Source organism: Lissotriton helveticus, chromosome 9 (genome assembly GCF_964261635.1).
Source record: "Lissotriton helveticus chromosome 9, aLisHel1.1, whole genome shotgun sequence".
NCBI classification, from domain to species: Eukaryota; Metazoa; Chordata; class Amphibia; order Caudata; family Salamandridae; genus Lissotriton; species Lissotriton helveticus.
The window spans coordinates 13,260,970-13,283,440 of NC_136070.1; the positions used below are offsets into that span (position 1 = coordinate 13,260,970).

At 51.0% G+C, this 22,471-nt stretch overlaps 1 protein-coding gene across 2 annotated transcripts in view; it reads right to left on the reverse strand.

Annotated features, from left to right (window-relative positions):
- MIPOL1 (mirror-image polydactyly 1) overlaps nucleotides 1–22,471 on the reverse strand; it is a 680,101-nt gene that overhangs the window by 468,939 nt on the left and 188,691 nt on the right. For both annotated transcript variants that reach the window (XR_013600818.1, XM_078659355.1), the window contains exon 5: nucleotides 57–273. Coding sequence is in view for 1 of the 2 variants with exons in the window: in XM_078659355.1 (XP_078515481.1) it covers nucleotides 57–273 (217 nt within the window). In the remaining variant the exon portion in view is untranslated. The remainder of the gene's footprint in view (nucleotides 1–56; nucleotides 274–22,471) is intronic.

Sequence of the window (22,471 nt, forward strand, 5' to 3'; positions counted from 1 at the left end):
CACAGAGTTCCCAAGCAGCTTTTGTGGTTGAGCTACTCATTACAATATGTCCTTACCTTGGAGCAGAAACACCTCCTTGGGCCGTCGCCGGATCTTCAGTCTGGGAACTCACTGCATAGACACTCCGTGGGTTAGGCACAGGCGCTTGCGGCACCTTGCAAGCATCTTGAGATGACAGACTTGGAGGCACCTGATCCGAGGGATCTTGGAGACCAAACTCGTGAGGGAAGAGGCCATTCTTGGTCTCTTGTCCCAGAGCATCAGACTGAGCATCTGAGGTGAGAAGAAAGAACACATGGTTTGAAGACGGCCACACCAAGGATGAAACAAGACTGAAGACAGAGTGTGGACACACCAAGGATGAACCAAGACTGAAGACAGCCAGAGTGTGGACACACCAAGGATGAACCAAGACTGAAGACAGAGTGTGGACACACCAAGGATGAACCAAGACTGAAGACAGAGTGTGGACACACCAAGGATGCAGCAAGACTGAAGACAGAGAGAGGGCACACCAAGGATGAACGAAGACTGAAGACAGAGTGTGGACACACCAAGGATGAACCAAGACTGAAGACAGAGTGTGGACACACCAAGGATGAACCAAGACTGAAGACAGAGTGTGGACACACCAAGGATGAACCAAGACTGAAGACAGAGTGTGGACACACCAAGGATGCAGAAAGACTGAAGACAGAGAGAGGGCACACCAAGGATGAACCAAGACTGAAGACAGAGAGAGGACACACCAAGGATGAACCAAGACTGAAGACAGCCAGAGTGTGGAGACACCAAGGATGAACCAAGACTGAAGACAGAGTGTGGACACACCAAGGATGCACCAAGACTGAAGACAGAGTGTGGACACACCAAGGATGAACCAAGACTGAAGACAGCCAGAGTGTGGAGACACCACGGATGCACCAAGGATGAACCAAGACTGAAGACACCAGAGTGTTGACACACCAAGAATGAACCAAGACTGAAGACAGCCAGAGTGTGGACACACCAAGGAGGAACCAAGACTGAAGACAGAGAGAGGACACACCAAGGATGAACCAAGACTGAAGACAGCAACAGAGTGTGGACACACCAAGGATGAACCAAGACTGAAGACAGCCACAGAGTCTGGACACACCAAGGATAAACCAAGACTGAAGACAGAGTGTGGACACACCGAGGATGCACCAAGACTGAAGACAGAGAGAGGACACACCAAGGATGAACCAAGACTGAAGACAGCAACAGAGTGTGGACACACCAAGGATGAACCAAGACTGAAGACAGCCACAGAGTCTGGGCACACCAAGGATGAACCAAGACTGAAGTCAGAGTGTGGACACACCGAGGATGAACCAAGACTGAAGACAGCCAGAGTGTGGACACACCAAGGATGAACCAAGACTGAAGACAGAGTGTGGACACACCAAGGATGCACCAAGACTGAAGACAGCCAGAGTGTGGACACACCAAGGATGCACCAAGACTGAAGACAGCCAGAGTGTGGACACACCAAGGATGAACCAAGACTGAAGACAGAGTGTGGACACACCAAGGATGAATAAAGACTGAAGACACCAGAGTGTTGACACACCAAGGATGAACCAAGACTGAAGACAGAGTGTGGACACACCAAGGATGAACCAAGACTGAAGACAGAGAGAGGACACACCAAGGATGAACCAAGACTGAAGACAGAGTGTGGACGCACCAAGGATGAACCAAGACTGAAGACACCAGAGTGTTGACACACCAAGAATGAACCAAGACTGAAGACAGCCACAGAGTCTGGACACACCAAGGATGAACCAAGACTGAAGACAGAGTGTGGATACACCAAGGCTGAACCAAGACTGAAGACACCAGAGTGTTGACACACCAAGGATGAACCAAGACTGAAGACAGAGTGTGGACACACCAAGGATGAATAAAGACTGAAGACAGCCAGAGTGTGGACACACCAAGGATGCACCAAGACTGAAGACAGAGTGTGGACACACCAAGGATGAACCAAGACTGAAGACAGAGTGTGGACACACCAAGGATGAACCAAGACTGAAGACAGCCACAGAGTGTGGACACACCAAGGATGAACCAAGACTGAAGACAGCCAGAGTGTGGACACACCAAGGATGCACCAAGACTGAAGACACCAGAGTGTGGACACGCCAAGGATGCACCAAGACTGAAGACAGCCAGAGTGTGGACACGCCAAGGATGAACCAAGACTGAAGACACCAGAGTGTGGACACACCAAGGATGAATCAAGACTGAAGACAGCCACAGAGGGTGGAAACACCAAGGATGAACCAAGACTGAAGACAGCCAGAGTGTGGACACACCAAGGATGAACCAAGACTGAAGACAGCCACAGAGTGTGGACACACCAAGGATGAACCAAGACTGAAGACAGAGTGTGGACACACCAAGGATGAACCAAGACTGAAGACAGAGAGAGGACACACCAAGGATGAACCAAGACTGAAGACAGAGTGTGGACGCACCAAGGATGAACCAAGACTGAAGACACCAGAGTGTTGACACACCAAGGATGAACCAAGACTGAAGACAGCCAGAGTGTGGACACACCAAGGATGCACCAAGACTGAAGACAGAGAGAGGACACACCAAGGATGAACCAAGACTGAAGACAGCAACAGAGTGTGGACACACCAAGGATGAACCAAGACTGAAGACAGAGTGTGGACACACCGAGGATGAACCAAGACTGAAGACAGCCAGAGTGTGGACACACCAAGGATGAACCAAGACTGAAGACAGAGTGTGGACACACCAAGGATGAACCAAGACTGAAGACAGAGTGTGGACACACCGAGGATGAACTAAGACTGAAGACAGCCAGAGTGTGGACACACCAAGGATGAACCAAGACTGAAGACAGAGTGTTGACACACCAAGGATGAATAAAGACTGAAGACAGCCAGAGTGTGAACACACCAAGGATGCACCAAGACTGAAGACAGAGTGTGGACACACCAAGGATGAACCAAGACTGAAGACAGAGTGTGGACACACCAAGGATGAACCAAGACTGAAGACAGAGTGTGGACACACCAAGGATGAACCAAGACTGAAGACAGCCACAGAGTGTGGACACACCAAGGATGAACCAAGACTGAAGACAGCCAGAGTGTGGACACACCAAGGATGCACCAAGACTGAAGACAGAGAGAGGACACACCAAGGATGAACCAAGACTGAAGACAGCAACTGAGTGTGGACACACCAAGGATGAACCAAGACTGAAGACAGAGAGAGGGCACACCAAGGATGCACCAAGACTGAAGACAGCCAGAGTGTGGACACACCAGGGATGCACCAAGACTGAAGACAGAGTGTGGACACACCAAGGATGAACCAAGACTGAAGACAGCCAGAGTGTGGACACACCAAGGATGCACCAAGACTGAAGACAGCCAGAGTGTGGACACACCAAGGATGAACCAAGACTGAAGACAGAGTGTGGACACACCAAGGATGAATAAAGACTGAAGACACCAGAGTGTTGACACACCAAGGATGAACCAAGACTGAAGACAGAGTGTGGACACACCAAGGATGAACCAAGACTGAAGACAGAGAGAGGACACACCAAGGATGAACCAAGACTGAAGACAGAGTGTGGACGCACCAAGGATGAACCAAGACTGAAGACAGCCAGAGTGTGGACACACCAAGGATGAACCAAGACTGAAGACAGCCAGAGTGTTGACACACCAAGGATGAACCAAGACTGAAGACAGAGTGTGGACACACCAAGGATGAACCAAGACTGAAGACAGAGAGAGGACACTCCAAGGATGAACCAAGACTGAAGACAGAGTGTGGACGCACCAAGGATGAACCAAGACTGAAGACAGCCAGAGTGTTGACACACCAAGGATGAACCAAGACTGAAGACAGAGTGTGGACACACCAAGGATGCACCAAGACTGAAGACAGAGTGTGGACACACCAAGGATGAACCAAGACTGAAGACAGAGTGTGGACACACCAAGGATGCACCAAGCTGAAGACACCAGAGTGTGGACACACCAAGGAGGCACCAAGACTGAAGACAGAGTCTGGACACACCAAGGATGAACCAAGACTGAAGACAGCCAGAGTGTGGACACGCCAAGGATGCACCAAGACTGAAGACAGAGTGTGGACACACCAAGGATGCACCAAGACTGAAGACAGCCAGAGTGTGGACACACCAAGGATGCACCAAGACTGAAGACAGAGTGTGGACACACCAAGGATGAACCAAGACTGAAGACAGAGTGTGGACGCACCAAGGATGAACCAAGACTGAAGACAGCCAGAGTGTGGACACACCAAGGATGCACCAAGACTGAAGACAGCCAGAGTGTGGACACACCAAGGATGAACCAAGACTGAAGACAGAGTGTGGACACACCAAGGATGCACCAAGACTGAAGACAGAGTGTGGACACACCAAGGATGCACCAAGACTGAAGACAGCCAGAGTGTGGACACACCAAGGATGAACCAAGACTGAAGACAGAGTGTGGACACACCAAGGATGCACCAAGACTGAAGACAGCCAGAGAGTGTGGACACACCAAGGATGAACCAAGACTGAAGACAGAGTGTGGACACACCAAGGATGCACCAAGCTGAAGACACCAGAGTGTGGACACACCAAGGATGCACCAAGACTGAAGACAGAGAGAGGGCACACCAAGGATGAACCAAGACTGAAGACAGAGAGAGGGCACACCAAGGATGAACCAAGACTGAAGACAGCCAGAGTGTGGAGACACCAAGGAGGCGCCAAGACTGAAGACAGCCAGAGTGTGGACACAGCAAGGATGAACCAAGACTGAAGACAGAGTGTGGACACACCAAGGATGAACCAAGACTGAAGACAGCCAGAGTGTGGACACACCAAGGATAACCCAAGACTGAAGACAGAGAGAGGACACACCAAGGATGAAGCAAGACTGAAGACAGAGAGAGGACACACCAAGGATGAACCAAGACTGAAGACAGAGAGAGGACACACCAAGGATGAACCAAGACTGAAGACAGAGTGTGGACACACCAAGGATGCACCAAGACTGAAGACAGCCAGAGAGTGTGGACACACCAAGGATGCACCAAGACTGAAGACAGCCAGAGTGTGGACACACCAAGGATGAACCAAGACTGAAGACAGAGTGTGGACACACCAAGGATGAATCAAGACTGAAGACAGCCAGAGTGTGGACACACCAAGGATGAACCAAGACTGAAGACAGCCACAGAGTCTGGACACACCAAGGATAAACCAAGACTGAAGACAGAGTGTGGACACACCGAGGATGCACCAAGACTGAAGACAGAGAGAGGACACACCAAGGATGAACCAAGACTGAAGACAGCAACAGAGTGTGGACACACCAAGGATGAACCAAGACTGAAGACAGCCACAGAGTCTGGGCACACCAAGGATGAACCAAGACTGAAGACAGAGTGTGGACACACCGAGGATGAACCAAGACTGAAGACAGCCAGAGTGTGGACACACCAAGGATGAACCAAGACTGAAGACAGAGTGTGGACACACCAAGGATGCACCAAGACTGAAGACAGCCAGAGTGTGGACACACCAAGGATGCACCAAGACTGAAGACAGCCAGAGTGTGGACACACCAAGGATGAACCAAGACTGAAGACAGAGTGTTGACACACCAAGGATGAACCAAGACTGAAGACAGAGTGTGGACACACCAAGGATGAACCAAGACTGAAGACAGAGAGAGGACACACCAAGGATGAACCAAGACTGAAGACAGCCAGAGTGTGGACACACCAAGGATGAACCAAGACTGAAGACAGCCACAGAGTCTGGACACACCAAGGATGAACCAAGACTGAAGACAGAGTGTGGACACACCAAGGCTGAACCAAGACTGAAGACACCAGAGTGTTGACACACCAAGGATGAACCAAGACTGAAGACAGAGTGTGGACACACCAAGGATGAATAAAGACTGAAGACAGCCAGAGTGTGGACACACCAAGGATGCACCAAGACTGAAGACAGAGTGTGGACACACCAAGGATGAACCAAGACTGAAGACAGAGTGTGGACACACCAAGGATGAACCAAGACTGAAGACAGCCACAGAGTGTGGACACACCAAGGATGAACCAAGACTGAAGACAGCCAGAGTGTGGACACACCAAGGATGCACCAAGACTGAAGACACCAGAGTGTGGACACGCCAAGGATGCACCAAGACTGAAGACAGCCAGAGTGTGGACACGCCAAGGATGAACCAAGACTGAAGACACCAGAGTGTGGACACACCAAGGATGAATCAAGACTGAAGACAGCCACAGAGGGTGGAAACACCAAGGATGAACCAAGACTGAAGACAGCCAGAGTGTGGACACACCAAGGATGAACCAAGACTGAAGACAGCCACAGAGTGTGGACACACCAAGGATGAACCAAGACTGAAGACAGAGTGTGGACACACCAAGGATGAACCAAGACTGAAGACAGAGAGAGGACACACCAAGGATGAACCAAGACTGAAGACAGAGTGTGGACGCACCAAGGATGAACCAAGACTGAAGACACCAGAGTGTTGACACACCAAGGATGAACCAAGACTGAAGACAGCCAGAGTGTGGACACACCAAGGATGCACCAAGACTGAAGACAGAGAGAGGACACACCAAGGATGAACCAAGACTGAAGACAGCAACAGAGTGTGGACACACCAAGGATGAACCAAGACTGAAGACAGAGTGTGGACACACCGAGGATGAACCAAGACTGAAGACAGCCAGAGTGTGGACACACCAAGGATGAACCAAGACTGAAGACAGAGTGTGGACACACCAAGGATGAACCAAGACTGAAGACAGAGTGTGGACACACCGAGGATGAACCAAGACTGAAGACAGCCAGAGTGTGGACACACCAAGGATGAACCAAGACTGAAGACAGAGTGTTGACACACCAAGGATGAATAAAGACTGAAGACAGCCAGAGTGTGGACACACCAAGGATGCACCAAGACTGAAGACAGAGTGTGGACACACCAAGGATGAACCAAGACTGAAGACAGAGTGTGGACACACCAAGGATGAACCAAGACTGAAGACAGAGTGTGGACACACCAAGGATGAACCAAGACTGAAGACAGCCACAGAGTGTGGACACACCAAGGATGAACCAAGACTGAAGACAGCCAGAGTGTGGACACACCAAGGATGCACCAAGACTGAAGACAGAGAGAGGACACACCAAGGATGAACCAAGACTGAAGACAGCAACTGAGTGTGGACACACCAAGGATGAACCAAGACTGAAGACAGAGAGAGGGCACACCAAGGATGCACCAAGACTGAAGACAGCCAGAGTGTGGACACACCAGGGATGCACCAAGACTGAAGACAGAGTGTGGACACACCAAGGATGAACCAAGACTGAAGACAGCCAGAGTGTGGACACACCAAGGATGCACCAAGACTGAAGACAGCCAGAGTGTGGACACACCAAGGATGAACCAAGACTGAAGACAGAGTGTGGACACACCAAGGATGAATAAAGACTGAAGACACCAGAGTGTTGACACACCAAGGATGAACCAAGACTGAAGACAGAGTGTGGACACACCAAGGATGAACCAAGACTGAAGACAGAGAGAGGACACACCAAGGATGAACCAAGACTGAAGACAGAGTGTGGACGCACCAAGGATGAACCAAGACTGAAGACAGCCAGAGTGTGGACACACCAAGGATGAACCAAGACTGAAGACAGCCAGAGTGTTGACACACCAAGGATGAACCAAGACTGAAGACAGAGTGTGGACACACCAAGGATGAACCAAGACTGAAGACAGAGAGAGGACACACCAAGGATGAACCAAGACTGAAGACAGAGTGTGGACGCACCAAGGATGAACCAAGACTGAAGACAGCCAGAGTGTTGACACACCAAGGATGAACCAAGACTGAAGACAGAGTGTGGACACACCAAGGATGCACCAAGACTGAAGACAGAGTGTGGACACACCAAGGATGAACCAAGACTGAAGACAGAGTGTGGACACACCAAGGATGCACCAAGCTGAAGACACCAGAGTGTGGACACACCAAGGAGGCACCAAGACTGAAGACAGAGTCTGGACACACCAAGGATGAACCAAGACTGAAGACAGCCAGAGTGTGGACACACCAAGGATGCACCAAGACTGAAGACAGAGTGTGGACACACCAAGGATGCACCAAGACTGAAGACAGCCAGAGTGTGGACACACCAAGGATGCACCAAGACTGAAGACAGAGTGTGGACACACCAAGGATGAACCAAGACTGAAGACAGAGTGTGGACGCACCAAGGATGAACCAAGACTGAAGACAGCCAGAGTGTGGACACACCAAGGATGCACCAAGACTGAAGACAGCCAGAGTGTGGACACACCAAGGATGAACCAAGACTGAAGACAGAGTGTGGACACACCAAGGATGCACCAAGACTGAAGACAGAGTGTGGACACACCAAGGATGCACCAAGACTGAAGACAGCCAGAGTGTGGACACACCAAGGATGAACCAAGACTGAAGACAGAGTGTGGACACACCAAGGATGCACCAAGACTGAAGACAGCCAGAGAGTGTGGACACACCAAGGATGAACCAAGACTGAAGACAGAGTGTGGACACACCAAGGATGCACCAAGCTGAAGACACCAGAGTGTGGACACACCAAGGATGCACCAAGACTGAAGACAGAGAGAGGGCACACCAAGGATGAACCAAGACTGAAGACAGAGAGAGGGCACACCAAGGATGAACCAAGACTGAAGACAGCCAGAGTGTGGAGACACCAAGGAGGCGCCAAGACTGAAGACAGCCAGAGTGTGGACACAGCAAGGATGAACCCAGACTGAAGACAGAGTGTGGACACACCAAGGATGAACCAAGACTGAAGACAGCCAGAGTGTGGACACACCAAGGATAACCCAAGACTGAAGACAGAGAGAGGACACACCAAGGATGAAGCAAGACTGAAGACAGAGAGAGGACACACCAAGGATGAACCAAGACTGAAGACAGAGAGAGGACACACCAAGGATGAACCAAGACTGAAGACAGAGTGTGGACACACCAAGGATGCACCAAGACTGAAGACAGCCAGAGAGTGTGGACACACCAAGGATGCACCAAGACTGAAGACAGCCAGAGTGTGGACACACCAAGGATGAACCAAGACTGAAGACAGAGTGTGGACACACCAAGGATGAATCAAGACTGAAGACAGCCAGAGTGTGGACACACCAAGGATGAACCAAGACTGAAGACAGAGAGAGGACACACCAAGGATGAACCAAGACTGAAGACAGAGAGAGGACACACCAAGGATGAACCAAGACTGAAGACAGAGAGAGGACACACCAAGGATGAACCAAGACTGAAGACAGAGAGAGGACACACCAAGGGTGAACCAAGACTGAAGACAGAGAGAGGACACACCAAGGATGAACCAAGACTGAAGACAGAGTGTGGACACACCAAGGATGCACCAAGACTGAAGACAGAGTGTGGACACACCAGGGATGAACCAAGACTGAAGACAGCCACAGAGGGTAGACACACCAAGGATGAACCAAGACTGAAGACAGAGTGTGGACACACCAAGGATGAACCAAGACTGAAGACAGAGTGTGGACACACCAAGGATGCACCAAGACTGAAGACAGCCAGAGTGTGGACACACCAAGGATGCACCAAGACTGAAGACAGCCAGAGTGTGGACACACCAAGGATGCACCAAGACTGAAGACAGCCACAGAGGGTAGACACACCAAGGATGAACCAAGACTGAAGACAGAGTGTGGACACACCAAGGATGAACCAAGACTGAAGACAGAGTGTGGACACACCAAGGATGCACCAAGACTGAAGACAGCCAGAGTGTGGACACACCAAGGATGCACCAAGACTGAAGACAGCCAGAGTGTGGACACACCAAGGATGAACCAAGACTGGAGACACCAGAGTGTTGATACACCAAGGATGAACCAAGACTGAAGACAGAGAGAGGACACACCAAGGATGAACCAAGACTGAAGACAGCCAGAGTGTGGACACACCAAGGATGAACCAAGACTGAAGACACCAGAGTGTTGACACACCAAGGATGAACCAAGACTGAAGACAGAGAGAGGACACACCAAGGATGGACCAAGACTGAAGACAGAGAGAGGACACACCAAGGATGAACCAAGACTGAAGACAGAGTGTGGACACACCAAGGATGAACCAAGACTGAAGACAGAGAGAGGACACACCAAGGATGAACCAAGACTGAAGACAGAGAGAGGACACACCAAGGATGAACCAAGACTGAAGACAGCCAGAGTGTGGACACACCAAGGATGAACCAAGACTGAAGACAGAGAGAGGACACACCAAGGATGAACCAAGACTGAAGACAGAGAGAGGACACACCAAGGATGAACCAAGACTGAAGACAGAGAGAGGACACACCAAGGATGAACCAAGACTGAAGACAGAGTGTGGACACACCAAGGATGCACCAAGACTGAAGACAGCCACAGAGGGTAGACACACCAAGGATGAACCAAGACTGAAGACAGAGTGTGGACACACCAAGGATGCACCAAGACTGAAGACAGCCACAGAGGGTAGACACACCAAGGATGAACCAAGACTGAAGACAGCCAGAGTGTGGACACACCAGGGATGAACCAAGACTGAAGACAGAGAGAGGACACACCAAGGATGAACCAAGACTGAAGACAGAGAGAGGACACACCAAGGATGAACCAAGACTGAAGACAGAGTGTGGACACACCAAGGATGAACCAAGACTGAAGACAGCCACAGAGTGTGGACACACCAAGGATGAACCAAGACTGAAGACAGCCAGAGTGTGGACACACCAAGGATGCACCAAGACTGAAGACAGAGAGAGGACACACCAAGGATGAACCAAGAATGAAGACAGCAACAGAGTGTGGACACACCAAGGATGAACCAAGACTGAAGACAGAGAGAGGGCACACCAAGGATGCACCAAGACTGAAGACAGCCAGAGTGTGGACACACCAGGGATGCACCAAGACTGAAGACAGCCAGAGTGTGGACACACCAGGGATGCACCAAGACTGAAGACAGAGTGTGGACACACCAAGGATGAACCAAGACTGAAGACAGCCAGAGTGTGGACACACCAAGGATGCACCAAGACTGAAGACAGCCAGAGTGTGGACACACCAAGGATGAACCAAGACTGAAGACAGAGTGTGGACACACCAAGGATGAATAAAGACTGAAGACACCAGAGTGTTGACACACCAAGGATGAACCAAGACTGAAGACAGAGTGTGGACACACCAAGGATGAACCAAGACTGAAGACAGAGAGAGGACACACCAAGGATGAACCAAGACTGAAGACAGAGTGTGGACGCACCAAGGATGAACCAAGACTGAAGACAGCCAGAGTGTGGACACACCAAGGATGAACCAAGACTGAAGACAGCCAGAGTGTTGACACACCAAGGATGAACCAAGACTGAAGACAGAGTGTGGACACACCAAGGATGAACCAAGACTGAAGACAGAGAGAGGACACACCAAGGATGAACCAAGACTGAAGACAGAGTGTGGACGCACCAAGGATGAACCAAGACTGAAGACAGCCAGAGTGTGGACACACCAAGGATGAACCAAGACTGAAGACAGCCAGAGTGTTGACACACCAAGGATGAACCAAGACTGAAGACAGAGTGTGGACACACCAAGGATGAACCAAGACTGAAGACAGAGAGAGGACACACCAAGGATGAACCAAGACTGAAGACAGAGTGTGGACGCACCAAGGATGAACCAAGACTGAAGACAGCCAGAGTGTTGACACACCAAGGATGAACCAAGACTGAAGACAGAGTGTGGACACACCAAGGATGCACCAAGACTGAAGACAGAGTGTGGACACACCAAGGATGAACCAAGACTGAAGACAGAGTGTGGACACACCAAGGATGCACCAAGCTGAAGACACCAGAGTGTGGACACACCAAGGAGGCACCAAGACTGAAGACAGCCAGAGTGTGGACACACCAAGGATGCACCAAGACTGAAGACAGAGTGTGGACACACCAAGGATGCACCAAGACTGAAGACAGCCAGAGTGTGGACACACCAAGGATGCACCAAGACTGAAGACAGAGTGTGGACACACCAAGGATGAACCAAGACTGAAGACAGCCAGAGTGTGGACACACCAGGGATGCACCAAGACTGAAGACAGAGTGTGGACACACCAAGGATGAACCAAGACTGAAGACAGCCAGAGTGTGGACACACCAAGGATGCACCAAGACTGAAGACAGCCAGAGTGTGGACACACCAAGGATGCACCAAGACTGAAGACAGAGTGTGGACACACCAAGGATGAACCAAGACTGAAGACAGCCAGAGTGTGGACACACCAAGGATGCACCAAGACTGAAGACAGCCAGAGTGTGGACACACCAAGGATGAACCAAGACTGAAGACAGCCAGAGTGTGGACACACCAAGGATGAACCAAGACTGAAGACAGAGTGTGGACACACCAAGGATGCACCAAGACTGAAGACAGCCAGAGTGTGGACACACCAAGGATGAACCAAGACTGAAGACAGAGTGTGGACACACCAAGGATGCACCAAGACTGAAGACAGCCAGAGTGTGGACACACCAAGGATGAACCAAGACTGAAGACAGAGTGTGGACACACCAAGGATGCACCAAGACTGAAGACAGCCAGAGTGTGGACACACCAAGGATGAACCAAGACTGAAGACAGAGTGTGGACACACCAAGGATGCACCAAGACTGAAGACAGCCAGAGTGTGGACACACCAAGGATGAACCAAGACTGAAGACAGAGTGTGGACACACCAAGGATGCACCAAGACTGAAGACAGCCACAGAGGGTAGACACACCAAGGATGAACCAAGACTGAAGACAGAGTGTGGACACACCAAGGATGAACCAAGACTGAAGACAGAGTGTGGACACACCAAGGATGAACCAAGACTGAAGACAGCCAGAGTGTGGACACACCAAGGATGCACCAAGACTGAAGACAGCCAGAGTGTGGACACACCAGGGATGAACCAAGACTGAAGACAGAGTGTGGACACACCAAGGATGCACCAAGACTGAAGACAGCCAGAGTGTGGACACGCCAAGGATGAACCAAGACTGAAGACAGAGTGTGGACACACCAAGGATGAACCAAGACTGAAGACAGCAACAGAGTGTGGACACACCAAGCTGAAGACACCAGAGTGTGGACACACCAAGGAGGCACCAAGACTGAAGACAGCCAGAGTGTGGACACACCAAGGATGCACCAAGACTGAAGACAGAGTGTGGACACACCAAGGATGAACCAAGACTGAAGACAGAGTGTGGACGCACCAAGGATGAACCAAGACTGAAGACAGCCAGAGTGTTGACACACCAAGGATGAACCAAGACTGAAGACAGAGTGTGGACACACCAAGGATGCACCAAGACTGAAGACAGCCAGAGTGTGGACACACCAAGGATGCACCAAGACTGAAGACAGCCAGAGTGTGGACACACCAAGGATGAACCAAGACTGAAGACAGAGTGTGGACACACCAAGGATGAACCAAGACTGAAGACAGCAACAGAGTGTTGACACACCAAGGATGAACCAAGACTGAAGACAGAGTGTGGACACACCAAGGATGAACCAAGACTGAAGACACCAGAGTGTGGACACACCAAGGTTGAACCAAGACTGAAGACACCAGAGTGTGGACACACCAAGGATGAACCAAGACTGAAGACAGAGTGTGGACACACCAAGGATGAACCAAGCTGAAGACACCAGAGTGTGGACACACCAACGAGGCACCAAGACTGAAGACAGAGTCTGGACACACCAAGGATGAACCAAGACTGAAGACAGCCAGAGTGTGGACACACCAAGGATGAACCAAGACTGAAGACAGCAACAGAGTGTTGACACACCAAGGATGAACCAAGACTGAAGACAGAGTGTGGACACACCAAGGATGAACCAAGACTGAAGACACCAGAGTGTGGACACACCAAGGTTGAACCAAGACTGAAGACACCAGAGTGTGGACACACCAAGGATGAACCAAGACTGAAGACAGAGTGTGGACACACCAAGGATGAACCAAGCTGAAGACACCAGAGTGTGGACACACCAAGGAGGCACCAAGACTGAAGACAGAGTCTGGACACACCAAGGATGAACCAAGACTGAAGACAGCCAGAGTGTGGACACACCAAGGATGCACCAAGACTGAAGACAGAGTGTGGACACACCAAGGATGCACCAAGACTGAAGACAGCCAGAGTGTGGACACACCAAGGATGCACCAAGACTGAAGACAGCCACAGAGTGTGGACACACCAAGGATGAACCAAGACTGAAGACAGCCACAGAGTGTGGACACACCAAGGATGCACCAAGACTGAAGACAGAGTGTGGACACACCAAGGATGCACCAAGACTGAAGACAGCCAGAGTGTGGACACACCAAGGATGAACCAAGACTGAAGACAGAGTGTGGACACACCAAGGATGCACCAAGACTGAAGACAGAGTGTGGACACACCAAGGATGCACCAAGACTGAAGACAGCCAGAGTGTGGACACACCAAGGATGCACCAAGACTGAAGACAGCCACAGAGTCTGGACACGCCAAGGTTGAACCAAGACTATTAGCACTTCTAGAAGCTCCAGCTCCCGGTGTGTGGTCGGTGTAGCATTTACGCCGTTAGTAAATCTACAACCTCCCACTCACTGTCTGTGGTCATCCAGGATGTACACCGTTAGTACAACTACGAGCTCCTGCTCACTGTCTGTGGGTGGTACAGGATTTGCACCATTAGTACATCTGATAGCTCCCACTCATTGTCTGTGGTTGGTACATAATGTATGCCATTAGTGAGCATGAGCTTGCACATGTAGGGCCTGTGGTTGGTACAGGACGTATGCCCTTAGTACATCTACCAGCTCCAGCTCACGGTCAGTGGTTGGTACAGGACTTATGCCCTTAGTACATCTACAAGCTCCAGCTCGCTGTCCGTGGTTGGTACAGGACTTATGCCCTTAGGACATCTACCAGCTCCAGCTCACTGTCCGTGGTTGGTACAGGACTTATGCCCTTAGTACATCTACAAGCTCCAGCTCACGGTCAGTGGTTGGTACAGGACTTATGCCCTTAGTACATCTACCAGCTCCCTGTCTGTGGTTGGTACAGGACTTATGTCCTTAGTACATCTACAAGCTCCAGCTCACTGTCAGTGGTTGGTACAGGACTTATGTCCTTAGTACATCTACCAGCTCCAGCTCGCTGTCCGTGGTTGGTACAGGACTTATGACCTTAGTACATCTACCAGCTCCAGCTCGCTGTCCGTGGTTGGTACAGGACTTATGCCCTTAGTACATCTACCAGCTCACTGTCCGTGGTTGGTATAGGACTTATGCTCTTAGTTCATCTACAAGCTCCCGATCACTGTCTGTGGTTGGTATAGGACTTATGCCCTTAGTACATCTACCAGCTCCAGCTCACTGTCAGTGGTTGGTACAGGACTTATGTCCTTAGTACATCTACAAGCTCCAGCTCGCTGTCCGTGGTTGGTACAGGATTTATGTCCTTAGTACATCTACAAGCTCCAGCTCACTGTCAGTGGTTGGTACAGGACTTATGTCCTTAGTACATCTACCAGCTCCAGCTCACTGTCAGTGGTTGGTACAGGACTTATGTCCTTAGTACATCTACAAGCTCCAGCTCGCTGTCCGTGGTTGGTACAGGATTTATGTCCTTAGTACATCTACAAGCTCCAGCTCGCTGTCCGTGGTTGGTATAGGACTTATGCCCTTAGTACATCTACCAGCTCCAGCTCGCTGTCCGTGGTTGGTACAGGACTTATGCCCTTAGTACATCTACCAGCTCCAGCTCACTGTCCATGGTTGGTAAAGGACTTATGCCCTTAGTACATCTACCAGCTCCAGCTCACTGTCCATGGTTGGTAAAGGACTTATGCCCTTAGTACATCTACCAGCTCCAGCTCGCTGTCCGTGGTTGGTACAGGACTTATGCCCTTAGTACATCTACAAGCTCCAGCTCACTGTCCGTGGTTGGTACAGGACTTATGCCCTTAGTACATCTACCAGCTCCAGCTCACTGTCTGTGGTTGGTACAGGACTTATGACCTTAGTACATCTACCAGCTCCAGCTCGCTGTCCGTGGTTGGTACAGGACTTATGCCCTTAGTACATCTACCAGCTCACTGTCCGTGGTTGGTATAGGACTTATGCTCTTAGTTCATCTACAAGCTCCCGATCACTGTCTGTGGTTGGTATAGGACTTATGCCCTTAGTACATCTACCAGCTCACTGTCCGTGGTTGGTATAGGACTTATGCTCTTAGTTCATCTACAAGCTCCCGATCACTGTCCGTGGTTGGTACAGGACCTATGCCCTTAGTACATCTACAAGCTCCAGCTCACTGTCAGTGGTTGGTACAGGACTTATGCCCTTAGTTCATCTACCAGCTCCAGCTCACAGTCTGTGGTTGGTATAGGACTTATGCCCTTAGTTCATCTACCAGCTCCAGCTCACTGTCTGTGGTTGGTATAGGACTTATGCCCTCAGTACATCTACAAGCTCCCGCACTCTGCCTGTCATTGGTAGAGGATTTACGCTATTAGAACATTACCACTGGTGTCAGCCAGAAAGGCAGTGACATTTGTTCTCCGGGAAGTACTTCTCAGCTGCACTTTATGCCAGGTAGGCTGATTTGTGCTTGGACAAGCATTCATGGGCCACTTTGGCAGCAGGTTTATGCCATGCTTACGGCACTAGGCCAACTGCTCGCTTGTGCCAGTAGAGCACTTTGGATGGATTAGGCAGCAGTCCCAAGTTTTCACTCCACAGTGCAGGCTTTTCTCAGAATTTTAGTCATGAATCTTGTTTATAATGTATTGAATGATGTCATTAGGGCTGCTCCTTCCACACCTGTGAGCACATGTCCTGTTAGCCTCGGCCCACTAGAGAATCAGACCTGGAGCAGTGGGTATGGTAGGATCCGGAGTCCACACTCTAGGTTTTGAAATTATTTTGATACCTTCACCTCGTCTCAATACAGCTGCCACCAGCCTCAATAGACACCACCCTTCTCTCCATGCAGTTCCTTAGCAAGTTCTCACATTTCCAACCCATGCTTTGCCCTCAGTAACATACCATGGCCCCAGTAACACAGCCTGGCCCCCAGTAACACAGCCTGGCCCCTAGTAACACAGTCTGGCCAGTCTGGCCACCAGTAAGACAGCAAGGCCACCAGTAAGACGGCATGGCCACCAGTGACACGGCCAACGTCTTGCTCTTGGTTTGCTCATACCTTGATGGCCTTAAGGCAACAAACCCTATTCTATCGCCAAGAAATACTGGAACTACAAACCGACCAACCCTCAACAACACAGCTCCACTCACTAATTTATTTCAGACCCAAGACCTGCTGGCTTTCAGAAGACTTCTAAAGACCTGGCTCTTCGATCAGTAGCAGTCCCCCCCACCACCCCCCCCCCACCCCCTCCCCAGCGCCTTGAGACCCTCACGGGTAAGTAGCGCGCTTTACAAGTGTTCTGATTGATTGATTGATTGATTCCAGAAGCTTCCAGCCTCTCAGATTTCTTCTCGTGTCCACCCACCCCGAACATCACAACACCTTTTGTGATACTTCATCTGCGTTCAGAGCTTATACACAAATCTTCTTGCACAATGGTACTTTCAGAAATGTAGCACACCTTCATCCTCTTCTGCATCTTCTTCAATCCTCCAACCCCGACCATTGCCATAGAAACCACCATCAAACTGCGCACTGGAGATATGTACTGACCACCAAAGACCCCACAGTCTGATGTACATGGAAACCACATACACATCCCTTTCAAAGGCTTGTGGTCAGTGCAAACAGAGCAATTATTTACCAGACCAAACTCTTCAACTTTCTAAGTGTCCAAAACACACCCAACTACTAGGTAGTGACATTCATTTTATATTTATTTAGGACTTTATAGAGCGCATGGTTACACCGACACCCTGGCACAAGATAAGAAAACACCAGGCAAGTAACACTCCAAGAAGGCCAGCTGATTCACTCTCGCCCTCCACGATCCCAGACGCACCTGCGGACGACTCAAGAGGAGATGGAGGAACAAACAAAGCCCCAGAAACTCAAGCAACCTTCAAAGCTGCCTTTAACGCACACCACCTCCTCCTGAAAACCACAAAGAAATCTGCCCTCCAAGACTGAATCAACGGCTACACACACAACACCAAGGAACTCTTCACCATCGTCAAGGAGTTCGCCAGGCCCAAAAGCGAGACCACAGATGTTCCCCCTCCAAAGACCTCTGCAAGACCTCTGCAACTAACTCAGCACCTTCTTCCACCACCAGTTCAGAAAGATATACAACACCTTCGACTCCCTAGCCCCGGCCACTACCCCCGCCACCATCGCACACAACTAAGCAGCACCCCAACAGACCATGCTCTGCTGGTCCCCACTCACAGAGGACACACTCAAGACTATGAAGAGCATCCACTCAGGAGCCCAAAAGATTCCTGCCACAAATTCCACAGAGCAGCTGCCACCATCGTACCCCAGCTTCACCGCACCATCAACTGCTCCATCGAAACAATGACTGGAAACACACCAAGATCAACCCCCTGCTGAAGAAGCCATCCTCGGACCTGACCGACATCGAACTTCAGACTCATCTCCCTCCTCCCCGTCCCAGCCAAGGTCATCGAGAAGGCCATCAACGCCCAACTGTCCGACGTCATCGGAAATAAAAACACATAACCTAGACACCTCCCAATCCGGCTTCCGAAGCAACCACAGTACAGAGACTGCAACCCTCGCTGCCACCAACGACCTCGGCTCCCTCCTCGACCGGGGCAAGACCACAGCCCTCATCCTCCTAGACCTCTCGGCCACCTTCGACACAGTCTCCAAACAGACCCTAATCACGAGACTGCACAATGCTGGCATCGGCCACAAGGCTCTGGACTTCATCTATTCCTTCCTCACCGGCCGGACCTAGCGAGTCAGACTACCACGTTCCTCTCAGAACCCACAGAGATCAGCTATGAAGTGCCCCAGGGTTGGTCCCTGAGCCCCACCCTCTTCAACATGTACATGGCCACCCTCGCAGCCACCGTCAGAAGCCACAGAGTCAACATAGTCTCAGACAGACGACACCCAGTTGATCCTCTCCCTCACCAACGAACCCACAACCATCACAACCAACTTTCACAGTGGTATCAAGGTCTTTGCTACCTGGATGAAAGACCGCTGCCTCAAGCTCAACTCAGACAAGACCAAAGTACTCACCTTGAGACCCACCCCCTCAGCTTGGGATAACTTCTGCTGGCCAGCCATTCTGGGATTTTCCCACACCCCGATGCACCATGCACGAAACCTCTGCATCATACTGGACGCAACTCTCACCATGAACCACCAAATCAACGTAGTTTTCTCAGCCTGCTTCTACACACTAGGCCTGCTTCAAAAGAAATTCAGATGGATCCCCACAGAATCCAGAAAGATGGCCACTCATGCACTCATCACCAGCAGACTCGACTAAGCCAACGCACTCTACGCCAGCGTCACTTAGACACAGCTCCAGAAACTACAGAATATCCGAAACGCTGCAGTCAGACTGGTACTCGACATCCCCCGCCGCAGCCACATCACGCAAAATCTCCGGCAACTCCACTGACTCCCAGTCAACAAGAGAATCACTTTCAAGCTTCTCACTCATGCCTACAAAGCTCTAAAAGACGAAGGAGCAGAATACCTAAACCACCACCTTACCTTCCACGCACCCGCCAGACAACTCCAATTCTCCCAACTCGCCCTTGCCTCTGTCCCCAGGATCCAGAAGACCAGAACCGGAGTGTGACGGGGCAGGGGAGCCGGACTCGCAGACTAATGAAGAATGGTGGACGGCCACACCCCTTTTACCGTGCTCCTTGTCCCCACAGCATTCGCCGGCAGCATGGACCGAAGAGGACGGCTCGGTCTGGTTTCCAGAATATACGGACGCCGGTCCCTTTAAGATGATCGAGCCAGGTAACGAGACTCCACCCACTGAGGACGCAAGGGCGTCAAAAGCCGGCACACCTGGGAAGGAGATGGAAGGCGTTTCGAGCGGAGCGGAGAATCTCGAGGAAGCCGACGTGAGGTACCTGGATGCTGAGAAACCGCAGGACGACAAGCCAGGAGGCCAACGTTTCCACGCTGCGCCCTGCCACGTTCCCACGGGAGGAGCGTGGCTCCAAGAGGTACGGGGCCGGGTAGCGGGCTGGGTCGGGTGGAGGAAACATCAGTGACCGTTTTCCTACTCCAGCCTATCCTTCCCTCCCCTCTTATCCCTGCACGAGCACTCCACAAGCCCGGGGTAGTTTAAGTGTGCACGGACTGTTAATCCCTCACTCCCTACCCCTTGATCATTTCTCCGACGTATTGTGTCCTGACCTTCGTTTCCTTTCCTTTGCCGGTACCGGAGCGGAACCCGGAGACAACGCCCGGAGCAGCCCCGAACCTCTGGACGACAGTTCTTCCGGAAGACCATCCAAGAGGACACTTTTCTTTCTCCTGTTCGGTTATCTTGAGTTTCATGAAGAAGACTTATATTCCAATAAAGCCTTCGTTAAAACCTTTACTGAAGGCGCCTGTATTTCTCTTTGCACCCCCTGCCCCGGTAGAACCCTCGATACTCAGTGTAAACCCCCACGTCCCAGCAGAGGCGGGACAACTGGTGTCAGAAGTGGGATCCACATCCGTCTGTACCGAAAAGATGGAGGCCCTAATCGATCACATAATCAAAGGACAGGATAAATTGGAGAAAGCCATGGAAAGCCAACTAACGTCCGCCCAGGCAGACAGGGATATGTTCACCCACACGATAACGGCTCAGCTGGAATCTCTGAAGAACATAACCCCTGCTCCGCTAGTCGCTCAAGGCGAGGCGAGAGTGCATTCGCCCCATCCACCCGGGGTGTCTCTCCAGAAATACATGTCTGGAGAAGACCCAGACGCCTTCCTGATAAACTTTGAACGAGCGGCACGGGCTCTGAGCTGGCCGGAGGAAAAATGGCCCTTCTTCTTAGCCCCTCTTCTCACGGGAGAAGCCCAGTCAGCCTATCAGGCGGCTAACCCCCTTGGAACCACCCCGTACGCTACCATTAAAATGGTGATACTCGACCACTTGGGATTGGATCAGGAAGCCTATAGGGTGAGGTTCCGGAAAGAACGGGGCATACCAGGGGAAAACCCAAAGACGCTCTTTTTCAGGTTAAAAATGTCGGCAGACAAATGGCTGCGCCCTGACCTCTGTAACAAAGAAGACATCCTGAAAAAAATATACCTGGAACAGTTTATGGAAGCCCTGCCTTATGCTACCCAGCGTTGGTTGCGACAACACGTGGGACTCACCGTAGAACACGCCATTGAAATGGCTTCACAGTATGCGAGAGCGCAACCCAAGTCCCTCACTTGGGAACCGGACAAAACGCAGAAAATTCTACCGCCACCCAAAATGGAGAAAAAACTCAAAAGCGGAATTGAACCGCCTAGACAACTGCGTCCGCAGAGCATGATCTTTCACCCCCCCAACAAAGGGCCCCAGTGCTTCGAATGCGGTGAATGGGGCCATATCGCAAGAATGTGCCCCAAACGGAAACCACCAGAGGAGCCCATGGAAGTTGGCTATGTTCCGAGGACAGTGCTGTACTCTGCCGAACTGGGTAGCACCTTCTACGTGAGTATGAGGATGAATGGTTATACCGTCAGGGCCTTGCTAGATTCTGGGTGCAGGCAGTCAGTTATCCAAACCAGATTCGTTAAACCAGACCAGTTGAATCCTAAGGGGCCTGTGTATATAAGATGTGTCCACGGGGATGTCAAACCGTACCCGGTGGCTTCTATCACGATCCTCCTTCCAAACAGGGAACCATGCCGGGTGTGGGTAGGGGTGGTGGACTCCCTTCCGGAAGACATGATCTTGGGAACCGACAATCCCGAGTTCCTGTCTCTCTTCAAAGAAACCCTTTCCCGTACCTCCCAAGACAACATCCTTCCTGCCTACCTGTCCCCCGAACCCTGGGTTATAGATCGCAGTTTCCGTTTTGCCCAGACCGAGGACAGGACCTTAGCCAATGCATGGGAAGCCGCCCATGCTACAGGTGACCCTCCCTCTTCATCTTATCCGCGCTTTGTGATAAAAAACCACCTACTGTACAGACAAAACAGAGCGGACGGAGACGAACAACTACTGGTACCCCAGTCCTTTCGAGAGCAGGTCCTTTTCTTTGCTCATGCCCACCTGACGGCGGGACATGCCG